This window comes from Mauremys mutica, chromosome 5 (genome assembly GCF_020497125.1).
Source record: "Mauremys mutica isolate MM-2020 ecotype Southern chromosome 5, ASM2049712v1, whole genome shotgun sequence".
NCBI classification, from domain to species: domain Eukaryota; kingdom Metazoa; phylum Chordata; order Testudines; family Geoemydidae; genus Mauremys; species Mauremys mutica.
In genome coordinates, this window is record NC_059076.1 from 12,418,428 (window position 1) to 12,437,666 (window position 19,239).

General features: G+C 47.6%; 1 protein-coding gene across 7 annotated transcripts in view; it reads right to left on the reverse strand.

Moving 5' to 3' along the window:
- LOC123371282 (UDP-glucuronosyltransferase 2A1-like) overlaps nt 1-19,239 on the reverse strand; it is a 50,926-nt gene that overhangs the window by 18,081 nt on the left and 13,606 nt on the right. For 2 of the 7 annotated variants that reach the window (XM_045018693.1, XM_045018691.1), the window contains exon 2: nt 2-150. In XM_045018693.1, the coding sequence (XP_044874628.1) occupies nt 2-150 (149 nt within the window). Of the gene's footprint in view, nt 1; nt 151-3,687; nt 4,340-7,085; nt 7,896-10,485; nt 11,421-15,912; nt 16,851-19,239 lie in introns of those variants that run through there. The other 5 variants (XM_045018694.1, XM_045018692.1, XM_045018688.1 and 2 more) reach the window with 5 other exon arrangements.

The window sequence follows — 19,239 nt, forward strand, 5'->3', positions numbered from 1 at the left end:
CCTCAGGTAAAGGCTTTGCAGGCTTGCAGTGGAGTCCCCCGACAAACTCAAAGTTAGGCAGGAAAGGGCGAGGGAATTCAAAGTCCCAGTACGTCCGGATCAGCCACATCTCTGCTTTGCCCATCGTTTCACACAGCGTCGTGGGCCTTCCTGCAAGCCAAAGATAGGGAGTTAAAATTAGTCGCAGGAGGGAGCATCTTGCTCATTGTCTATTGAAACATACGAGCCCTGCATCTGAGACCTGGCACTCCTGGACACTGTTCAGTGCAGTGTGGCCTAGTGAACAGAGCTGGGACTCAGGAAACCTGGGTTTTATCACAGCTCTGCCACTGAGTTGTTGCATGGCCTTGGGCAGGTGACCTCAACGCTCTCTCCTCTTCCATCCTTCAGGCTGACACACTGCAGCTTCACTGATTTACCTTAAATTGGGTTTGTTCAAATGGTGCAACGGTGTCTCTGGACTTTCTTATAATTTGTTTTAGTCAGATCTACCAGTTGAACTGGTGCCTGTACACTTATGTATGTAAAGTGAATCAATAGCAGTGGCCACACAAAGTCACAGAGGTTTAACTAAACTGGTATAAAGTTACACCTTTAGCTGAATCCTACAACTGTGTGTTTAGACCAGGCCTTAGATTGCAAACTCTTCAGGGCAGGGATTATGCGTTTGTCCAGGGCTTAGCACAGGGGACACTCTAGCTGCTACTCTCAGATAAAGAATAGGAAACTTTGTCTACAGTCTCAATCAGGCTGATCACAGCTAGGAATTAAGATTGTCAATGATGCAGCCCCATGACCTGCCCTGTTCAGAGCTGAAGTGCTGACTAACAGGATTTCATACCCACGTGACACCATGATACAGTCAACTTTGATCATGACACAGGTTAGTTAGTATGCAGTGTTGTTGTAGCTGTGTCGGTCCCAGGATATTAGAGAGACAAGGTGGGTGAAGTCACCACTTTTATTGGACAAACTTCTATTGGTGAGAGAGACAAGCTTTTGAGCTACACAGATCTTTCCTTCAGGCCTGGTCTACACTACACGGTTAGGTCAATGTAAGCTGCCTTGCGTCGACCTAATGCCTCTGTACGCCGAGTTAGTAACACCATCCCCACAGGCAGCCCACAGGGCATCCCTGCCCTGAGCGACTGATCTCTGCTGAGCACAACCTAACTGGAGAAGGGGAGCGGTGGGGAGGCAGAGAAGACTCTGCAAGAACCAAATCCTGTCCCGGGTGACTGGTTGTTCTGCTAAAGGAGCCAAGAAGTTCAACAGCAGTCCCAGCAAACTGCTCCCCTGCTGGGCAGCTGATAATCATATAGGTGTTTGCTCTCCTTTCTGCATAGACACAGTTTGGAAAACAGTCCATAGCTGACAACACTATATAAAGACCTCCCAAATCATCAGGCTACAGCACGTCTGTGCTTTGCTGGGCCAAGCGTTCTATTGGGCTTGCAGTGCTTACCCACATCTTTAAAGTGTGTTGGGCTGTACAGATAAAGCACTACAGACATATACATCATTGTTAGTAGCCTTATCTTTTTCAGATGGGTTAACCAAGGCCCGGCGAGGGTCAGGGGCTTGGTTGGGAGGGCCACAGGCCTAGGGCTTAGGGTATTGGCTGCCTTCTGTCTGATACTTCATTTGCTCTGATCATTGATCACTTTTTCCTGATGTTGAGAGGGAAGGCCGGCTGTGCTGCACACACCTCGCCGGTGCAGGCCTCAAGCCTGCGCATACAACTTTACTCCAGGAAATTGTCTCAATGCGCATAAATTTCAAAAGCTCCCATCTCACGGGGCTCTAGAGCCCAAGCCCAGACACCTACACTGCAGTTAAACAGCCCCACAGTCTGCCTGAGTCCAGATCAGCCGGCCTGGAACAGCCGCGGGGTTTCAACTGCAGTGTAGACATATCCTAAGTGTCTTAGGGGTAGATTTTCAAAGGTATTTAAGTGCCTAAAGATGCCGCAGGTGGCAGTGTGGAATTTATAGATGTGCCGAGGCAGGTTAGGTGTTTAGCTCCCATTGAAACTCAAAGGGACAAACTCACAGAGAATCATAGAATCATAGAATCCCAGGGTTGGAAGGGACCTCAGGAGGTCATCTAGTCCAACCCCCTGCTCAAAGCAGGACCAAACCCAGCTAAATCATCCCAGCCAGGGCTTTGTCAAGCCTGACCTTAAAAACCTCTAAGGAAGGAGATTCCACTACCTCCCTAGGTAACCCATTCCAGTTCTTCACCACCCTACTAGTGAAAAAGTTTTTTCTAATATCCAACTTAGACCTCCCCCTCTGCAACTTGAGACCATTACTCCTTGTTCTGTCATCTTCTACCACAGAGAACTGTCTAGATCCATCCTCTTTGGAACCCCCTTTCAGGTAGTTGAAAGCAGCTATCAAATCCCCCCTCATTCTTCTCTTCTGCAGACTAAACAATCCCAGTTCCCTCATAAGTCATGTGCTCCAGCCCCCTAATCAGTTTTGTTGCCCTCCGCTGGACTCTCTACAATTTATCCACATCCTTCTTGTAGCGTGGAGCCCAAAACTGGACACAGTACTCCAAATGAGGCCTCACCAGTGCTGAGTAGAGGGGAATGATCACATCCCTCGATCTGCTGGAAATGCCCCTACTTATACAACCCAAAATGCCATTAGCCTTCTTGGCAACAAGGGCACACTGTTCACTCATATTCAGCTTTTCATCCACTGTAACACAGAGGCACTGTTGTAAATCCCACTAGGAGCCTAAATTCCCTTTGTCAGTCGGTTCCTTAGTCACTTTCAAAAACGGGACTTCATTGTGCTTGAAAATGTTGCCTATTGACTGCACTAGAACTAGCACATGAGCCTGCAAAGATGATGACCAAGTCTTCAGGCTGCTCTCTGAAAGCCGCGGTCTCACCTCTCATGGCCATTACAAAACTCAAGCACGTACGAGCAAGAAAACCAGCATTTAAGATCACACCTCTTACATTGCCCATATAATAAACATTATTTTTATAATATACAAGGTAATTAAGATCTCAGCACAATCTGGCCCCAATTCCGGAAAGCACATAAACATGTGCTTAGATCCCATTGTCTTCAAGTTAAAGCACATGCTTAGGCACCCTTCTTGAGTAGGGATACTTTACTGAATTGGGGGCTTAACTTTGACCCTAGGCCTCATTTAGATATTTCCCAGGGAGATGAGACTAAGACTGCAAAGGTGGTTAATTGGAGATCAGTGGTAAAGCTTAGCTCCTGTTTATTAAAAAGGGAGCGGAACTGTGCCCACATTCAGGGCATGTTTGGCTGACTCTTGAGGCTTTGTGAATACAAGTTTCTACAAAACCTAGGACGTTAAATTTCATTTAAAATGTAAACAACTTATCCTTAAGGAATCCTCCGTGGTCTCTGCAGGACTGTGCTCACATGGGAAAACCAGGAAGTGAAATGTATTCGAAACTTTTATAAAACTAATTGTCCCAACTCAGAGAAATGCAAAAATTGATCGAACAGTGAAAAGAAAATTACATCTAAAATTTCGTTCAATGTTTATATCTGGCTTTGGAGGTGAAAGTGCTCAGTCCTCTTCAAAAAGAAGACCACTTAGGGACCTAAATTCAGTTCCTAATTTGAGGCCCCTAATTTTTAAAGTCTTGGCCTGGGCAAAAATGCTATGTCTGTCCAGTCGCTGTCTCACCTAAGACATCACTGTAATACTGAGTCAATTCATCCACCCAGAAATGCAGGAAAAACACATCATGGTAAATATAAAGCGGCAAGTTTGTCATCTTCTCTGTGAAGGACATCCTGTCCGTCAGTCCCCCTGTGCTGGCAGGTACGTACGAAGGAGGGGCTGGAAGCCCCCCACACAGCCGCTCCGCTGTGTTCCCGTCAGAGAACCGGAAAGTATAGACAAAAGGGATTTCAAGCAACTCTGCTACCAGCTCACCGCCCGGAGAAAGAGGATCTGAGATTAGCACATCAAACCCCACTTGCCGGAGCTTTGCTATCAGCCTGGGGTTCAGCACCACACTGTCACAGGTCTGCTTGAACATCTTGATAGAGACTTCCATGAATTCTTTAATTTTCAACATGAACTTCCAGTAGGACAGATGGGGAAGCTCGTACATCCACAGGTGCAGGAAGTCCTCCAACAGGGCCGCCTTTGTCTCCTTGGTAAAGGGCACCGGCAGGACCTCAAAGTCAAATGGGGAAGAGGACTCATTGTGATCGATGAGCAAATTTGCTGAAGGCACCAGCACAGTCACATCGTGGCCCCGAAGGGAGAGTTCCTCCAGCACCCGTTTTATGTTGAGCCAGTGACTGGCATCGGTGGGCCAGACCAGCACCTTCCCACAGGATCCTGAGCCCCAGCAGCTCATGTGAACCCACAGCACCAGCAAAAGCCACTTCTTCAACATCCTGGCTGCACCTCTCACTGGAGCTAAGTTCAGTTCTAAAGTCCACAGTGTAAACACTTCTAAGCACAGCCCTCAAAGACTGGATCTTGAACGTCGCAATCTTCATATAAGGTCATTTCAGTGCAAAATTACCATATGTGGGTGGGGACAGGCTCAGCAAGTACCAAACTCTGCTGTGGATCACCTAGGATTCTCCTACAGGAGAAGGCACTGCTACCTCTGCAGGACAACTGTTGTAATGCAATGTGTGGAGAAGGTGGCTGAGGATGCAGCTGAGGCCTCTTTCCAAGGAGGAGAGCGCGATCCATCCTTGGGTGATAGCGCATGGATCACTATATTATCTTCCCACAGGAAACTCTGCATCACCCTTACCGCCTAGCCTGCCCTACTTACGGATCACTGGGGCACAATCAGAGCCAGAGCTTGTTGCATTCAATGCCCAGCGCGATACTGCTAGTGCATACAGGTCACAGAGCAGCCATCACACACTCACAGCCTCGAACATGAGCATCTGTTCTTATCAGTCAGGGGGAAGTTGGTTAGGAACCAGACCTCTCTGCTTAGCGTTCTCTTCAGCAACTCGGGGAATGCCATTATTGGATCAATCAATTAACCTTTGGGAGTTGAAAGGCGTAACCCTCCTTCTGGTGAAGTTTCCATTCTCAGAGCAGGTAGCTGGCAAACACCCAGCTTCCTCGTTACCTTGCCTGTGGGCAAATGCTGTGTCTGTGGTGTGTTCTCAGAACTAGTCCCATCCCACAAACTCACACAGGTTTAACTACCTCTATCACGATGCCAACAAATAACTCGGCTCTGGCACGGTTTATGCATGTGACAAACTGAAACTGCTACTTGTCTATACAGGCACCTTTTACTTCAGCTACTTGTTTGCATTTAATATTTGCTTTACCTGAGCCACATCTTTAAAGGAAATGTCCACATAATGAATTTGTAAGAGACCTTTTCTTGGCATTTATTGTTAAATGTCTGGTCTTCCCCAACTCCTCCAGCTGGCTCATCCAGGGGCCGCCTTTCGCTGTGGTCTGTGACCCTTTGATTTTCTTTTCAAGGCGATTTCTCAGCTCCTGAAATCCTTCTGCAGCTCATCTCTGTTAGCAAGTTCCAAATTAGCCAGAGTTTTCTTTGGTCTCCGCTAATTCATGGAAACCCTTCTGGTCTATGGCAGTCAGGTAATCTGATTTACTGATCTGATCTGTCTTACTATTGCAAACTGGCAGTGTTGCAACTCCAGACTCTTTGTAGTTGCCACTCCAATAGAGATTTCACCTCTGCCTACAAGTCGTCCCTCAGGCTATTCTGGGAAGACTCCGGATGCTGCTTTCATTCCTTTTGCAAAGTCTCCACTTGTTTTAGGTCTTGTTATACTTCCTTTTGTCCAGCTTTGATTTCTCTGAGCACTTCCATTATCTGTTCCATCTTGGTTCAACAGAAAGGCCAACTCACAAGCTCTCTCCTTGAAAACTGGATCCCATTTTTTGCCCTGAAGGGTTAACCAAAGTTCAGAGCCCTGTGGGTTGTTTCTGTTAGCAAGAGAAATTGAGAACGGAGACAGGTCTCTCTGTGAAGCAATCCTGTTTACTTGTAAAGAGTGCACAAAGTCCAGTTTCCTTCCACACAGGAGGAATCAGACAGCAGGAGGCAGTGTCTTCCAGCCAGCACGATGCTCAAAAAGCTCCCTATAGAAGCTTTTTCCACCCCCTAAGGGCCATTCTCCCAGTCCCAGTGCTTGTTCAGCTGTCTCCTTGGCTTTCTGTTCCTTTTCTCCTAGCTTCTCCGGTATGTTAATCTGCTTCTCTGACGCAATCCAATCCAATAAATCCCCTGCCCCCAAGACTGTTATCAGATCACAGAGGAACGCTGTGGGTCACATGACAACTCCTACTCCAGCCTTCCACGTGACTTTGTTCTGGGCAGAGGACGCCCCTAACTGGTTCAGCTATCTGGTTCCATGAAGAAGTTTGTTTATTTAATCATTTATTTTTTACATTTATCTGGAATGCGGGGCACTGATACACCCACCAGTTTCAACAAGGTTTAACCCAACCTATGACTGTATTTATCTGACCAGCACATCACAATGTTTAATATATTTGTCCTGACAACACCCCTGTGAGGTAATGCACTGCTAGCATCCCTATATACAGAAATGGAACTGAGACACAGAGAGATGGAGGCCTTATCTAAACAGGTTTTTTGTGTGTGTTTGTTTTTAACCAGTACAAAAATTTCCATCAAGGTATGTTTGAAGTTTTTTAAAAAAAACCAAAATAACTATACCAGTATAATCGCTAGCGAGGACTCAGTGATGTTGACTGAAATGTGCCTTATACCCATATAACGTATTCCCCTTTCCACATGGGAAGAGGCGATGCTGCTATAAACACCTTAACACGTCCCTCCTCAGTCCAGGGGCGGTACCATTTTAGCTACAATGGTATAGCTAAACCAGTACAACTTTTATCTACAGACAAGCCTTATGTGACTTGCCCAAGGTCATCCAGGAAATGTGTGGCAGAGCATGAAGTTGAACCAAGGTGTCTGGAGTCCCGGGGTAGCACCCTACCCACTGGACCAGACTTCCTCTCAGAAACTGCGGCCCTACATTTTTGATATTATGGTTTAGACACAATCACGGCAAACAAAAGCACCTTACCTAAAACATCGCTGTAGTACTGATTCCATTCTTTCCACAAAACCTGGTGAAACAGAACATCCTGAAGAGCATAAAAGAGCAGATTTTGCAATCTCTCCATGTAGGACATCCTGTCCGTCAGTCCCCCCGTGCTGGCAGGTACGTACGAAGGAGGGGCTGGAAGCCCCCCACACAGCCGCTCCGCTGTGTTCCCATCAGAGAACCGGAAAGTATAGACAAAAGGGATTTCAAGCAACTCTGCTATCAGCTCACCGCCCGGAGAAAGAGGGTCTGAGATTAGCATATCAAACCCCGCTTGCCGGAGCTTTGCTATCAGCCTGGGGTTCAGCACCACACTGTCACAGGTCTGCTTGAACATCTTGTGAAAGACTTCCACGCTATTCATCATTTTCACCAGGCCCTTCCAGTAGGACAGATGGGGAAGCTCATACATCCACAGGTGCAGCAAGTCCTCCAACAGGGCCACCATGGTCTCCTCGGTAAAGGGCACCGGCAGGACCTCAAAGTCAAATGGGGAAGAGGACTCATTGTAATCGATGAGCAAATTTGCTGAAGGCACCAGCACAGTCACATCATGGCCCCGAAGGGAGAGTTCCTCCAGCACCCGTTTTATGTTGAGCCAGTGACTGGCATCGGTGGGCCAGACCAGCACCTTCCCACAGGATCCTGAGCCCCAGTAGCTCATGTGAACCCACAGCACCAGCAAAAGCCACTTCTTCAACATCCTGGCTGCACCTCTCACTGGAGCTAAGTTCAGTTCTAAAGTCCACAGTGTAAACACTTCTAAGCACAGTCCTCAAAGACTGGATCTTGAACGTCACAATCTTCATATAAGGTCATTTCAGTGCAAAATTACCATATGTGGGTGGGGACAGGCTCAGCAAGTACAAACTCTGTCGTGGATCACCTAGGATTCTCCTACAGGAGAAGGCACTCTTACCTCTGCAGGACAACTGTTGTAATGCAATGTGTGGAGAAGGTGGCTGTGGATGCAGCTGAGGCCTCTTTCCAAGGAGGAGAGCGCGATCCATCCTTGGGTGATAGCGCATGGATCACTATATTATCTTCCCACAGGAAACTCTGCATCACCCTTACCGCCTAGCCTGCCCTACTCACGGATCACTGGGGCACAATCAGAGCCAGAGCTTGTTGCATTCAATGCCCAGCGCGATACTGCTAGTGCATACAGGTCACAGAGCAGCCATCACACACTCACAGCCTCGAACATGAGCATCTGTTCTTATCAGTCAGAGGGAAGTTGGTTAGGAACCAGACCTCTCTGCTTAGCGTTCTCTTCAGCAACTCGGGGAATGCCATTATTGGATCAATCAATTAACCTTTGGGAGTTGAAAGGCGTAACCCTCCTTCTGGTGAAGTTTCCATTCTCAGAGCAGGTAGCTGGCAAACACCCAGCTTCCTCATTACCTTGCCTGTGGGCAAATGCTGTGTCTGTGGTGTGTTCTCAGAACTAGTCCCATCCCACAAACTCACACAGATTTAACTACCTCTATGACGATGCCAACAAATAACTCGGCTCTGGCACGGTTTATGCATGTGACAAACTGAAACTGCTACTTGTCTACACAGGCACCTTTTACTTCAGCTACTTGTTTGCATTTAATATTTGCTTTACCTGAGCCACATCTTTAAAGGAAATATCCACATAATGAATCTGTAAGACACCTTTTCTTGGCATTTATTGTTAAATGTCTGGTCTTCCCCAACTCCTCCAGCTGGCTCATCTAGGGGCCGCCTTTCACTGTGGTCTGTGACCCTTTGATTTTCTTTTCAAGGCGATTTCTCAGATCCTGAAATCCTTCTGCAGCTCATCTCTGTTAGCAAGTCCCAAATTAGCCAGAGTTTTCTTTGGTCTCCGCTAATTCATGGAAACCCTTCTGGTCTATGGCAGTCAGGTAATCTGACTTACTGATCTGATCTGTCTTACTATTGCAAACTGGCAGTGTTGCAACTCCAGACTCTTTGTAGTTGCCACTCCAATAGAGATTTCACCTCTGCCTGCAAGTCGTCCCTCAGGCTATTCTGGGAAGACTCCGGATGCTGCTTTCATTCCTTTTGCAAAGTCTCCACTTGTTTTAGGTCTTGTTATACTTCCTTTTGTCCAGCTTTGATTTCTCTGAGCACTTCCATTATCTGTTCCATCTTGGTTCAACAGAAAGGCCAACTCACAAGCTCTCTCCTTGAAAACTGGATCCCATTTTTTGCCCTGAAGGGTTAACCAAAGTTCAGAGTCCTGTGGGTTGTTTCTGTTAGCAAGAGAAATTGAGAACGGAGACAGGTCTCTCTGTGAAGCAATCCTGTTTACTTGTAAAGAGTGCACAAAGTCCGTTTCCTTCCACACAGGAGGAATCAGACAGCAGGAGGCAGTGTCTTCCAGCCAGCACGATGCTCAAAAAGCTCCCTATAGAAGCTCTTCCCGCCCCCCAAGGGCCATTCTCCCAGTCCCAGTGCTTGTTCAGCTGTCTCCTTGGCTTTCTGTTCCTTTTCTCCTAGCTTCTCCGGTATGTTAATCTGCTTCTCTGACGCAATCCAATCCAATAAATCCCCTGCCCCCAAGACTGTTATCAGATCACAGAGGAACGCTGTGGGTCACATGACAACTCCTACTCCAGCCTTCCACGTGACTTTGTTCTGGGCAGTGGCCGCCCCTAACTGGTTCAGCTATCTGGTTCCATGAAGAAGTTTGTTTATTTATTTATTTATTTATTACATTTATCTGGAATGAGGGGCACTGAAACACCCACCAGTTTCAACAAGGTTTAACCCAACCTATGACTGTATTTATCTGACCAGCACATCACAATGTTTAATATATTTGTCCTGAAAACACCCCTGTGAGGTAATGCACTGCTAGCATCCCTATATACAGAAAGGGAACTGAGGCACAGAGAGATGGAGGCCTTATCTAAACAGGTTTTTAGTGTTTGTTTGTTTTCAACCAGTACAACTATTTCCATCAAGATATGTTTGAGGTTTTTAAAAAAAAAAAACCAAAATAGCTATACCAGTATAATCGCTAGCGAGGACTCAGTGATGTTGACTGAAACGTGCCTTATACCCATATAACGTATTCCCCTTTCCACATGGGAAGAGGCAATGCTGCTATAAACACCTTAACACGTCCCTCCTCAGTCCAGGGGCGGTACCATTATAGCTACAATGGTATAGCTAAAGCAGTACAACTTTTATCTACAGACAAGCCTTATGTGACTTGCCCAAGGTCATCCAGGAAATGTGTGGCAGAGCATGAAGTTGAACCAACATGTCCGGAGTCCCAGAGTAGCACCCTACCCACTGGACTAGACTTCCTTTCGGAAACTGCGGCCCTACATTTTTGATGTTATGGTATAAACACAATCACGGCAAACAAGAGCAGCCTTACCTAAAACATCGCTGTAGTACTGATTCCATTCTTTCCACAAAACCTGGTGAAACAGAACATCCTGAAGAGCATAAAAGAGCAGATTTTGCAATCTCTCCATGTAGGACATCCTGTCTGTCAGTCCCCCCGTGCTGGCAGGTACGTACGAAGGAGGGGCTGGAAGCCCCCCACACAGCCGCTCCGCTGTGTTCCCTTCAGAGAACCGGAAAGTATAGACAAAAGGGATTTCAAGCAACTCTGCTATCAGCTCACCGCCCGGAGAAAGAGGGTCTGAGATTAGCATATCAAACCCCGCTTGCCGGAGCTTTGCTATCCGCCTGGGGTTCAGCACCACACTGTCACAGGTCTGCTTCGACATGTTGAGAAAGACTTCCACGCTATTCATCATTTTCACCAGGCCCTCCCAGTAGGACAGATGGGGAAGCTCGTACATCCACAGGTGCAGGAAGTCCTCCAACTGGGCAACCATGGTCTCCTTGGTAAAGGGCACCGGCAGGACTTCAAAGTCAAATGGGAAAGAGGACTCATTGTAATCGATGAGCAAATTTGCTGAAGGCACCAGCACAGTCACATCGTGGCCCCGAAGGGAGAGTTCCTCCAGCACCAGTTTTATGTTGAGCCAGTGACTGGCATCGGTGGGCCAGACCAGCACCTTCCCACAGGATCCTGAGCCCCAGTGGCTCATGTGAACCCACAGCACCAGCAAAAGCCACTTCTTCAACATCCTGGCTGCACCTCTCACTGGAGCTAAGTTCAGTTCTATAGTCCACAGTGTAAACACTTCTAAGCACAGCCCACAAAGACTGGATCTTGAACGTTGCAATCTTCATATAAGGTCATTTCAATGCAAAATTACCATATGTGAGGAAACACTCAGCAAGTACCAAATCCTGTTCTGGATCACCTAGAATTCTCCTTCTGGAATGAAACTGATGGATTCTCCTGCAGGATTGAAAACAACCTGCTCCCTCGGCTGGACAGCTATTGTTACACAATGTGCATTTTCAGATCTGCAGGAAAATTGTCATCTTTGAATTGCAAACTATGGCCCCAATCCAAAGCTCACTACATCAACGCGAGTCTTTCCTATGATTGCCGTGGGCTTTAGAGCAGACCCTTATTACCAGGACTTGACCCTGTAATCACTGGTTTCTCTTCCACCAATCATGACTCACTGTCACCAACTTATTCATGATTTGTGATTGGCTGACGAATAGTTTTACAGATGCATTTGGGTCTGCGGTATTTGGGAACACTTGTCCTGAATGTGAATGTCGCCTGGCTTCTGCCTCCGCGCTGGGTGATAGGAGTAGTGCTGGAGGAGGTCCCTGGGGATTGTGGCAGGAACTCCAGGAGACAGGCAGGCAGAGGAAGCTTTAGAGGGAGGGATAGCTCAGTGGTTTGAGCATTGGTCTGCTAAACCCAGGCTTATGAGTTCAATCCTTGAGGGGGCCATTTGGGGAACTGGGGTAAAAATCTGGGGATTGGTCCTGCTTTGAGCAGGCGGTTGGACTAGATGACCTCCTGAGGTCCCTTCCAATCCTATGATTCTATGATCATCAGAGTTTCACAGTTCTTGCCCACTTGGGCTGCTGCTGTGGCTTCCCTTGCTCCCCAAGTGAAGCGCTTAAACTGGCTCCCAATTTCTCCGTGGTGGTGGGGGCACGGCAGCGGAGCCTCTGTGTCACACGGGCCAGCACCTATTACACACAAAACATAGGGCCGAATTGCCCCTCCCCCTGTGGGAAAACCCCCAGGGCAAAGTAAAGGGGGGGCGGGTTCTCCTGAGATGCTCCACGGAGGACGGCCCCACACAGAATGGGGCATCCCACTAACCCCACCATCCCCCAAGAGCCACGTGGATCTCACCAAATCAGCAAGAGGCCTGGGCAAATTGCATGGACGCCCTGCGCCTCCACACTTGCACAGAGGGACTCTGAGCCATTCCCTAGCCATGGCCCAATGGAGCCAGGATCACAGGGACCCCACCAAAGACAGATGTCTCCACGATCCCTCCTGTAAGTGGGGGACTCACACAGTGGGGGAGGGGCAGAATGATAACAGAGCTGGGGACAGGATTATCTCTCTCTGGGAAACTGCAGGGCTGATGGTGGGACAATCCTAGTCACCCTCCCCCAGCCCTGTGTGCGCACAGATCCCTGACCCCACAGGGAGCTCTGTGCCAGCTCTGGGAGCAACCGAGGAGGTGGCCATGAAGGCAACTGAAGGATGGGGCACAGATCACTGTATTATCTTTCCATGGGACACTGCATCACCTCTACCTCGGCCTCATCCCACTCCATCACTAGGGCACAGTCAGGGCCAAAGGTTTTTGCATACACTGCAAAGTGCGATACTGCTAGTGCATTTAGATAATAGCACAGCTATGACACACACAGCCTTGAACATTAGAGCCTGCTTTTATCATTAAGAGGGAAACCGGTTAGGAGCCAGGTCTCTCAGCTTAATGTTCTCTTCTGCACTTGGAGGAATGCCATTTTTGATCAACCAGTTAAGCCTTTGGGAGTAGAGGGTTTCATGTAAGTGTCCGTTCTCAGAGCAGGGGTAATGCTGACAGATCCCGGTTGTCATCAGGCAGGATCAAACCGGGGACCTCTGGAGCTAAATGCACGAACCTCTACTGCATGAGCTAAAAGTCACATGGCTGTTAGCAGGGGCGGCTCTATGTATTTTGCTGCCCCAAGCATGGCAGTCAGGCAGCCTTCGGCTGCATGCCTGCGGGAGGTCCGCTGGTAACGTGGATTCGGTGGCATGCCTGCGGGAGGTCCACCAGTCCTGTGTCTTCGGCATACCCGCCGCCAAATTGCCACCGAAGCCGCGGGACCGGCGGATCTCCCGCAGGCATGCCACCAAAGTCTACCTGACTGCCGTCCTCATGGCTTCTGGCAGGCCTCCCCTCGCGGCTTTCCGACCCAGGCACGCGCTTGGTGTGCTGGTGCCTGGAGCCGCCCCAGCTGTTAGCTAAAGCTGTAGAGCAGACTCAATCTCTCCAAGTGGTCTCGGTGCTACTACATGGGACAGAACACCACACCCAGGAGGTGCGGGGGTTACACAGGTACATTGTCAATGCCTGGATTCCTCATAATATTGCCTGTAGTTTATTTAATAAAACTCTGATAAAAATCAAACGCCAACAAGTTTTAACTACTTCTGCCATGATGCCAACAAATCATTCCTGTCTGGCACCTCTTGGCATATGGCAAGCTGACAATTTCGCTTCTCTGCTGAACTCACATCAATGTATTGTTCCCACATCCTCTCAATAGCATGTATCCGTTTTGTCCACCTCTCACATCAGGTCTGACACCCAGATTACAAGAGCTCTGAGTCAGGGCTTATCTTTTCTGTTACTTATCTGTACAAGGCTTAGCACAGGGGCCTTGATTGTGGTTCACAGGAGCTACCACAGAATAAACAGCCAACTACCATGAGCATAATAAATTAAATTAGTATCTAGAAAAGTAGCTAGTCGATTTGAATAAATAATAGGAGGGGTTTCAAAAAACACCCAAAGGATTTAGAAGCTTAAGTCCCTCAATGGTGCTTGTGCTCCTAAATCCCTACACACTTTTGAAAATCTCTCCTTTGGTCTAGATTTTTTATTTTGTAAAGACAGTCGAAACTCTTTGTACATAAGACAAAGAGCCAACTACCTAGTGACTTTAGATCAGTGGGTTTAAATTCTTTTTTCGGTGAGCAATGTTGGTCAATCAAACCAGGGAAAGCAAACCAGCATGACTCCATTTTATATCCGGGTTCACATGGGGAATGATTCATCTTCTCCCTCTTTGCACAGCAGCATTATTTGCAGGGCGGTAGCCCCTGATATAGGCTAAGTCCTGTACGGACGCACAGGACAGCAGGCTGGTTCCCAAAGAGATGACAGTCTCAAAAGACAAAACCAGATGAATGTGACAACTCTACAGCTACCCCTTGTCATTCAGGAAACTCACTATGCTGCACCTTCACTGGGTGATGTCTCCATTTCAACAGCGCTAGGCACTTCTAACTAGCTACCCCTTGTTCCATTACAGTATTTGCCCTGATGACACCTTAATTGGGGCCATTTGAAACACATTCTTTGAAAAGGTGGATTAGTCAGGACCTGACTGATGAGCCCTGGCAGCTTTGTTTACGTCAAGGGGACCCGCACACGCTTAGCCCCTTTGGAAATCAGGCCTCATTTTGTTATTCTTATAATAAAGTTCAAAAATAGAAACTAGAGCCCAGAGTGTAACATTTGATCAATTCACTGCAAACAGCCAACAGCTTTCAAAATGGTTCCTGGTATACCTATTGTGAGCCACCTTATTATTACTAATGTCACAATACAACCTAGAAGCCCCAATTGAAAATCTGGCCCCGTTGTGCTAGGAGCTGTACAAACACACAGCAAGAAAGCTTGCCCTCGAAACAGGTGAGATGACAAACAGATGGGAGAGAGGAAGGACTATTTGACCCATAGTAAATGGAGCCATGAAGAAGTGAAGTGAGGTACCCAAGGTCACATGGGTAGTCTGTGGCAGAGCTGGGACTAGAATCCAGATCTCTTGCATCCCCAGTCCAGTGCTTTCACCACAAGGCCTGGTGGTTACTTGTTGTGCTGCTTTCTAGGATCATGCCAAAAGAAACTGATGGAATGATTTTAGGCCCCAATTTCCTCTACCGGGATATAATCCATGGAGGGGAGAGAAAAAGCTGGGTGTTTCAACCAGCAGGGTGTCCGAGGGTCTTTCCCTTTCTCCTCTGCCTCCCACCTGCTCGGCTGCCCCATGTAGAGCAGGAAGTTGGCACAGCCGGACACTGCGACCAAGGCTTTTTCTTCACTCCCCTTTCTAGCTGTGAAGGGAAGTGGCAAGGCTGGAAATGCCACAAGGATGTACAGCTGGGGAACTAAGCACAGCGCGATGAAGGGGTGGGCTCCACGCAGTTCTTGTATTGATGGACCTTTTCGGTTTAGGGATGTCATTTTTTACCAAAATACCTATGCCGGGACAGCCCCTGGTGCAGACATAGTTAAACTGATACAGAAGTGCCTTGGGCCAGGAGTGTTAAGCCAGTATCCTAGCTTGGCAAGTGTTCCTTAGAGGACTGCAGCTTATACCAGCAAAACTGGGCTCTTCCGGTGTAGCTTATTCCAGCCCCTCTCAGCAAAACAAGCTATACAAGTAAAGGGGCAGTTTTTCCGATACAACTTTGTTTATGCTAGGGGCTAGTACCGGCACAGCTGCCGGCAGAGATCACAGCCCTGATGGACATCACTATGCTGGCAAAAGCTTGCAGTCTAGACTCGGCCCAGGAAATTGAAGCTGGGTGCCTGGAATCCTCCCCCACTGGACTAGGCTTCCTTTCGCACAATGCAGCCCACAGTAAAGACACAATCACGGCAAACAAGAGCAGCCTTACCTAAAACATCGCTGTAGTACTGATTCCATTCTCTGCAGAAAACCTGGTGAAACAGAACATCCTGAAGAGCATAAAAGAACATGTTTTTCATCCTCTCCATGAAGGACATCCTGTCCATCAGGCTGCCCATGCTGGCAGGCACGTACGAAGGAGGGGCGGGAAGCCCGCCACACAGCCGCTCCACTGTGTTCCCCATAGAGAACCGGAAAGTATAGACAAATGGGACACCAAGCTTCTCTGCCACTAGCTCCCCACCCAGCACTAACGGATCTGCAAGGAGAATGTCGAAGGCAGCCTCTCTCAGCATCTCCATCAGCTCCTCATTCCACACCACCGAATCACAAGTTGCTTTGTTCATAGACAGCAGCTGTGATACTAAGTTACACATCCTGGAAGTGGTCTCCCAGTATGAAAAGTTGGGCAGTTCATAAAGCCACACGTGGATAAAGTCTTCCATCAGGGACGCCATATCCTCCTTTGTGAATGGCACAGGGATCACCTCAAAATTGAAAGGGGAAGGTCTGGTGGGATCTATGCCCAGGAAGGATGAAGACAACAGCACAGTCACCTCATGGCCCCTGTCTGCGAGCTCTTCTAAAATGGACTTTACATTGAGCCAGTGACTGTTATCAGCTGGCCAGACCAGCACCTTCCCACAGGACCCTGAGCCCAAGCCAGAGCCCAGAACCAAAAAGAGTGCTGCAATATACTTCCCCGACATCATGTGGCTGCGTTTCCTTGGAAGCTGTTGCACTCTGCTTGCTTGCTTGCCTACTTCTTTCGATCCAGGTGCCAGTACACAAGAGGACAGCCCACGGTGGAGATTATGTTCTAAAACTTCCAACATTAATTAACCTTAGTTGTCTCAGAGCACAGGGAATACCTTGGCAGTAAAATCAATCTGTGCTAGCACATAATCCTGTCCTGGATAAGACCGTATGAATTGCCTGCTTCAATCCACAGCAGGAAACAAGATTCGAGGTAGACCACTCCCTCTGTTGAGCAATCACTAACAGTCATTCTTGCTCTGGATGAATCACTGCTCTTCGTACTAACTGCTACTGCCCCTACTGCAGAGAGAGAACTAGCCACCAGATAAAGGAAGGACTCTAGAAAAATAATATTGCCTCACTACAGGAGAAAGAGCATTAAGGAGAAAGAAAGAAATGCATTGCCAACTGTATTGCAGCATGTGGGTTTCTGTAACCATTTTCCAGCGATAGATCCTACAGGAGCTGTGATAGGGAAGCCAGGAAAGTGACAGCATGTCTACTATAGCCAGTCTGTAAGGTTAGGGGCTTGCTTTTGTGAAAGTGAAATGAATTATATTAAAGAAATATAATGAATTAAAGAATGCTGGATGTGCCTTTAAGTAGAAATGAAAAGAATGCTGTGATCCAGGTGTCAGGAAAGCAGACATTAAGGTAGAACAATTGCTCCGCTTAAGGGCGATTGGTGAAGTATTAGCCTTAGATCGATAAGAGTTAGTAAGGAAGTAGGAGATGCATGCTGTGCCCCAGGTAAATGTTACAGTTTTGCTCTCTTTGTCCCTTTGTGTAGTTCGCGCCCTTTTATCTGTATAAATAAGACTGTTTGGGTCTTGCATGGGGGCTCACATTATCTGGATGTTATTAGCAGAGCGCTGTGCTAATAAAACAGAGTGGTCTGACAAACTGAGAGTCCTGAGTCTAACTTTGACAATTTGGAGGTCCCACTGAGATGGCAACCGTCTTCACTGGTGCCGTGTGATTCCTGACCGTTTTTGTAGGACGACCGTGGCAGCCGGCACCTGGGCATTTGGCCCGAGCGGTCCTCCACCAGAACAGAAAGGCGCACGACCACAGTTACGTCTACGCCATCGAACCTGTTGGTTCCCACTCTGTTCTGGTAGCTATCCTGGGATCTACATCAGGAATCTGGTCAGGTAATTATTTCTGTGTTTTGTCTGGACTGAGGACTGTCCTGTCTGTGTGTCTATCCAGCCTCCCTCTAGAGTGTTTGAGTCTGGGTGCCATCTCCGTCTGGGGATCAGCCGACCAAGGGGTTCCTGTCCCCGCGGTCTGAGTAAGTGGAACCTGCACAATCGCAGCCGCAATGCACTTTGGGTAAAACCCTTGGTGTGAAAGCAAGGGCGATTGAGGCAGTAGCCTGTGGGCTCCTTTTGTGTGTTGCACTGGGCATCGCTCTGACGAACCCGAATTTCCTTCTTGTGCGATTAGTGTGTGAAGTCCTCCTGTATGGGTAACCAGACGTCTAAATCGGGAGAGTTCCCTAAACGAACGCCGGCTCATTTTATGTATTTTAGGAAGGGTCCGGACTCTTGTAAAAAGGGTCCGGACTCCTGTAAATTTCTGGGAAAATGGTCTAGGCTAACTCAGAGGGATCCCAAAACTCAGTGGCCACTGTTAAAATCTTGGAACAAAGACCGAGTGGATGTCTTAAAAGACAAACTCGGCCAACCTAAAACTAAATTGGCTAAAGGAAAGGTTAATTGTTTCATGCAGTGGTGGGAAGAGGCAAATCGTAGGCGGACAAAATCAAAACTCGCCTCTCTCAAATATTCACATAATAAGTTAAAAGCTTCATTAAAAGCCTCCTCTCCCACCACCAGACCGAGTGCTCCCCTTTACCCCGTTCTCCAAACCCCAGATCAATCCCAACTCCCTTCATACTCCCATCTCATTGTAAAAAGGACAAAGCCCCTTGTTCTGTTCCCCTTTGTTGTCTGCCTCAGAAACTGATTCTTTAGTGTTCCACTACCAATTCAGCAAGGGGGGGGGCCTCCTCAACTAGCCCCCACCCTTCCTGGTCCCTTTCCTTAAACATTTCTTTCAAAATTGTGAAATGACCACAAATCACTCACAAACGGTTCATTGGAAAAAACAAGATCGGGCCCAGAAAAGCTGGCAAGCAACAGATATAGAAACTGAAAAACAGGTTGGAAGCCCTAAGGGCATAGTGTCGGGAGTAAGAAAAGCAGTAAGTGCAGGCATGAACCCCTGGAACAATACTTAAAATAGTTAAATTTGAGTTCATAAAGGTGTCGTTTTGGGAGATAAACAAGTGATTTAAGGAAAGAGAGTGAAAAGTTAACTCTACAGAGGCTGGACAGAATTAAGCAGTTAAACTTTGTGAAAATGTTAAAAAGGACCATGTTAAAAAGAGAAAATTCTTGGTTTCTTTGCAGCCATTCTGAAGGGAAAATGAGCCCTTTTCCAAAACAATGCCTGTAAATAATCCAAATAAAGAGACTATTTGATTGAAATCATTTGACTATGGACAATTTAGTCAAATTCACTAAAAAAACATGAGGAGGTTCTATTGAAA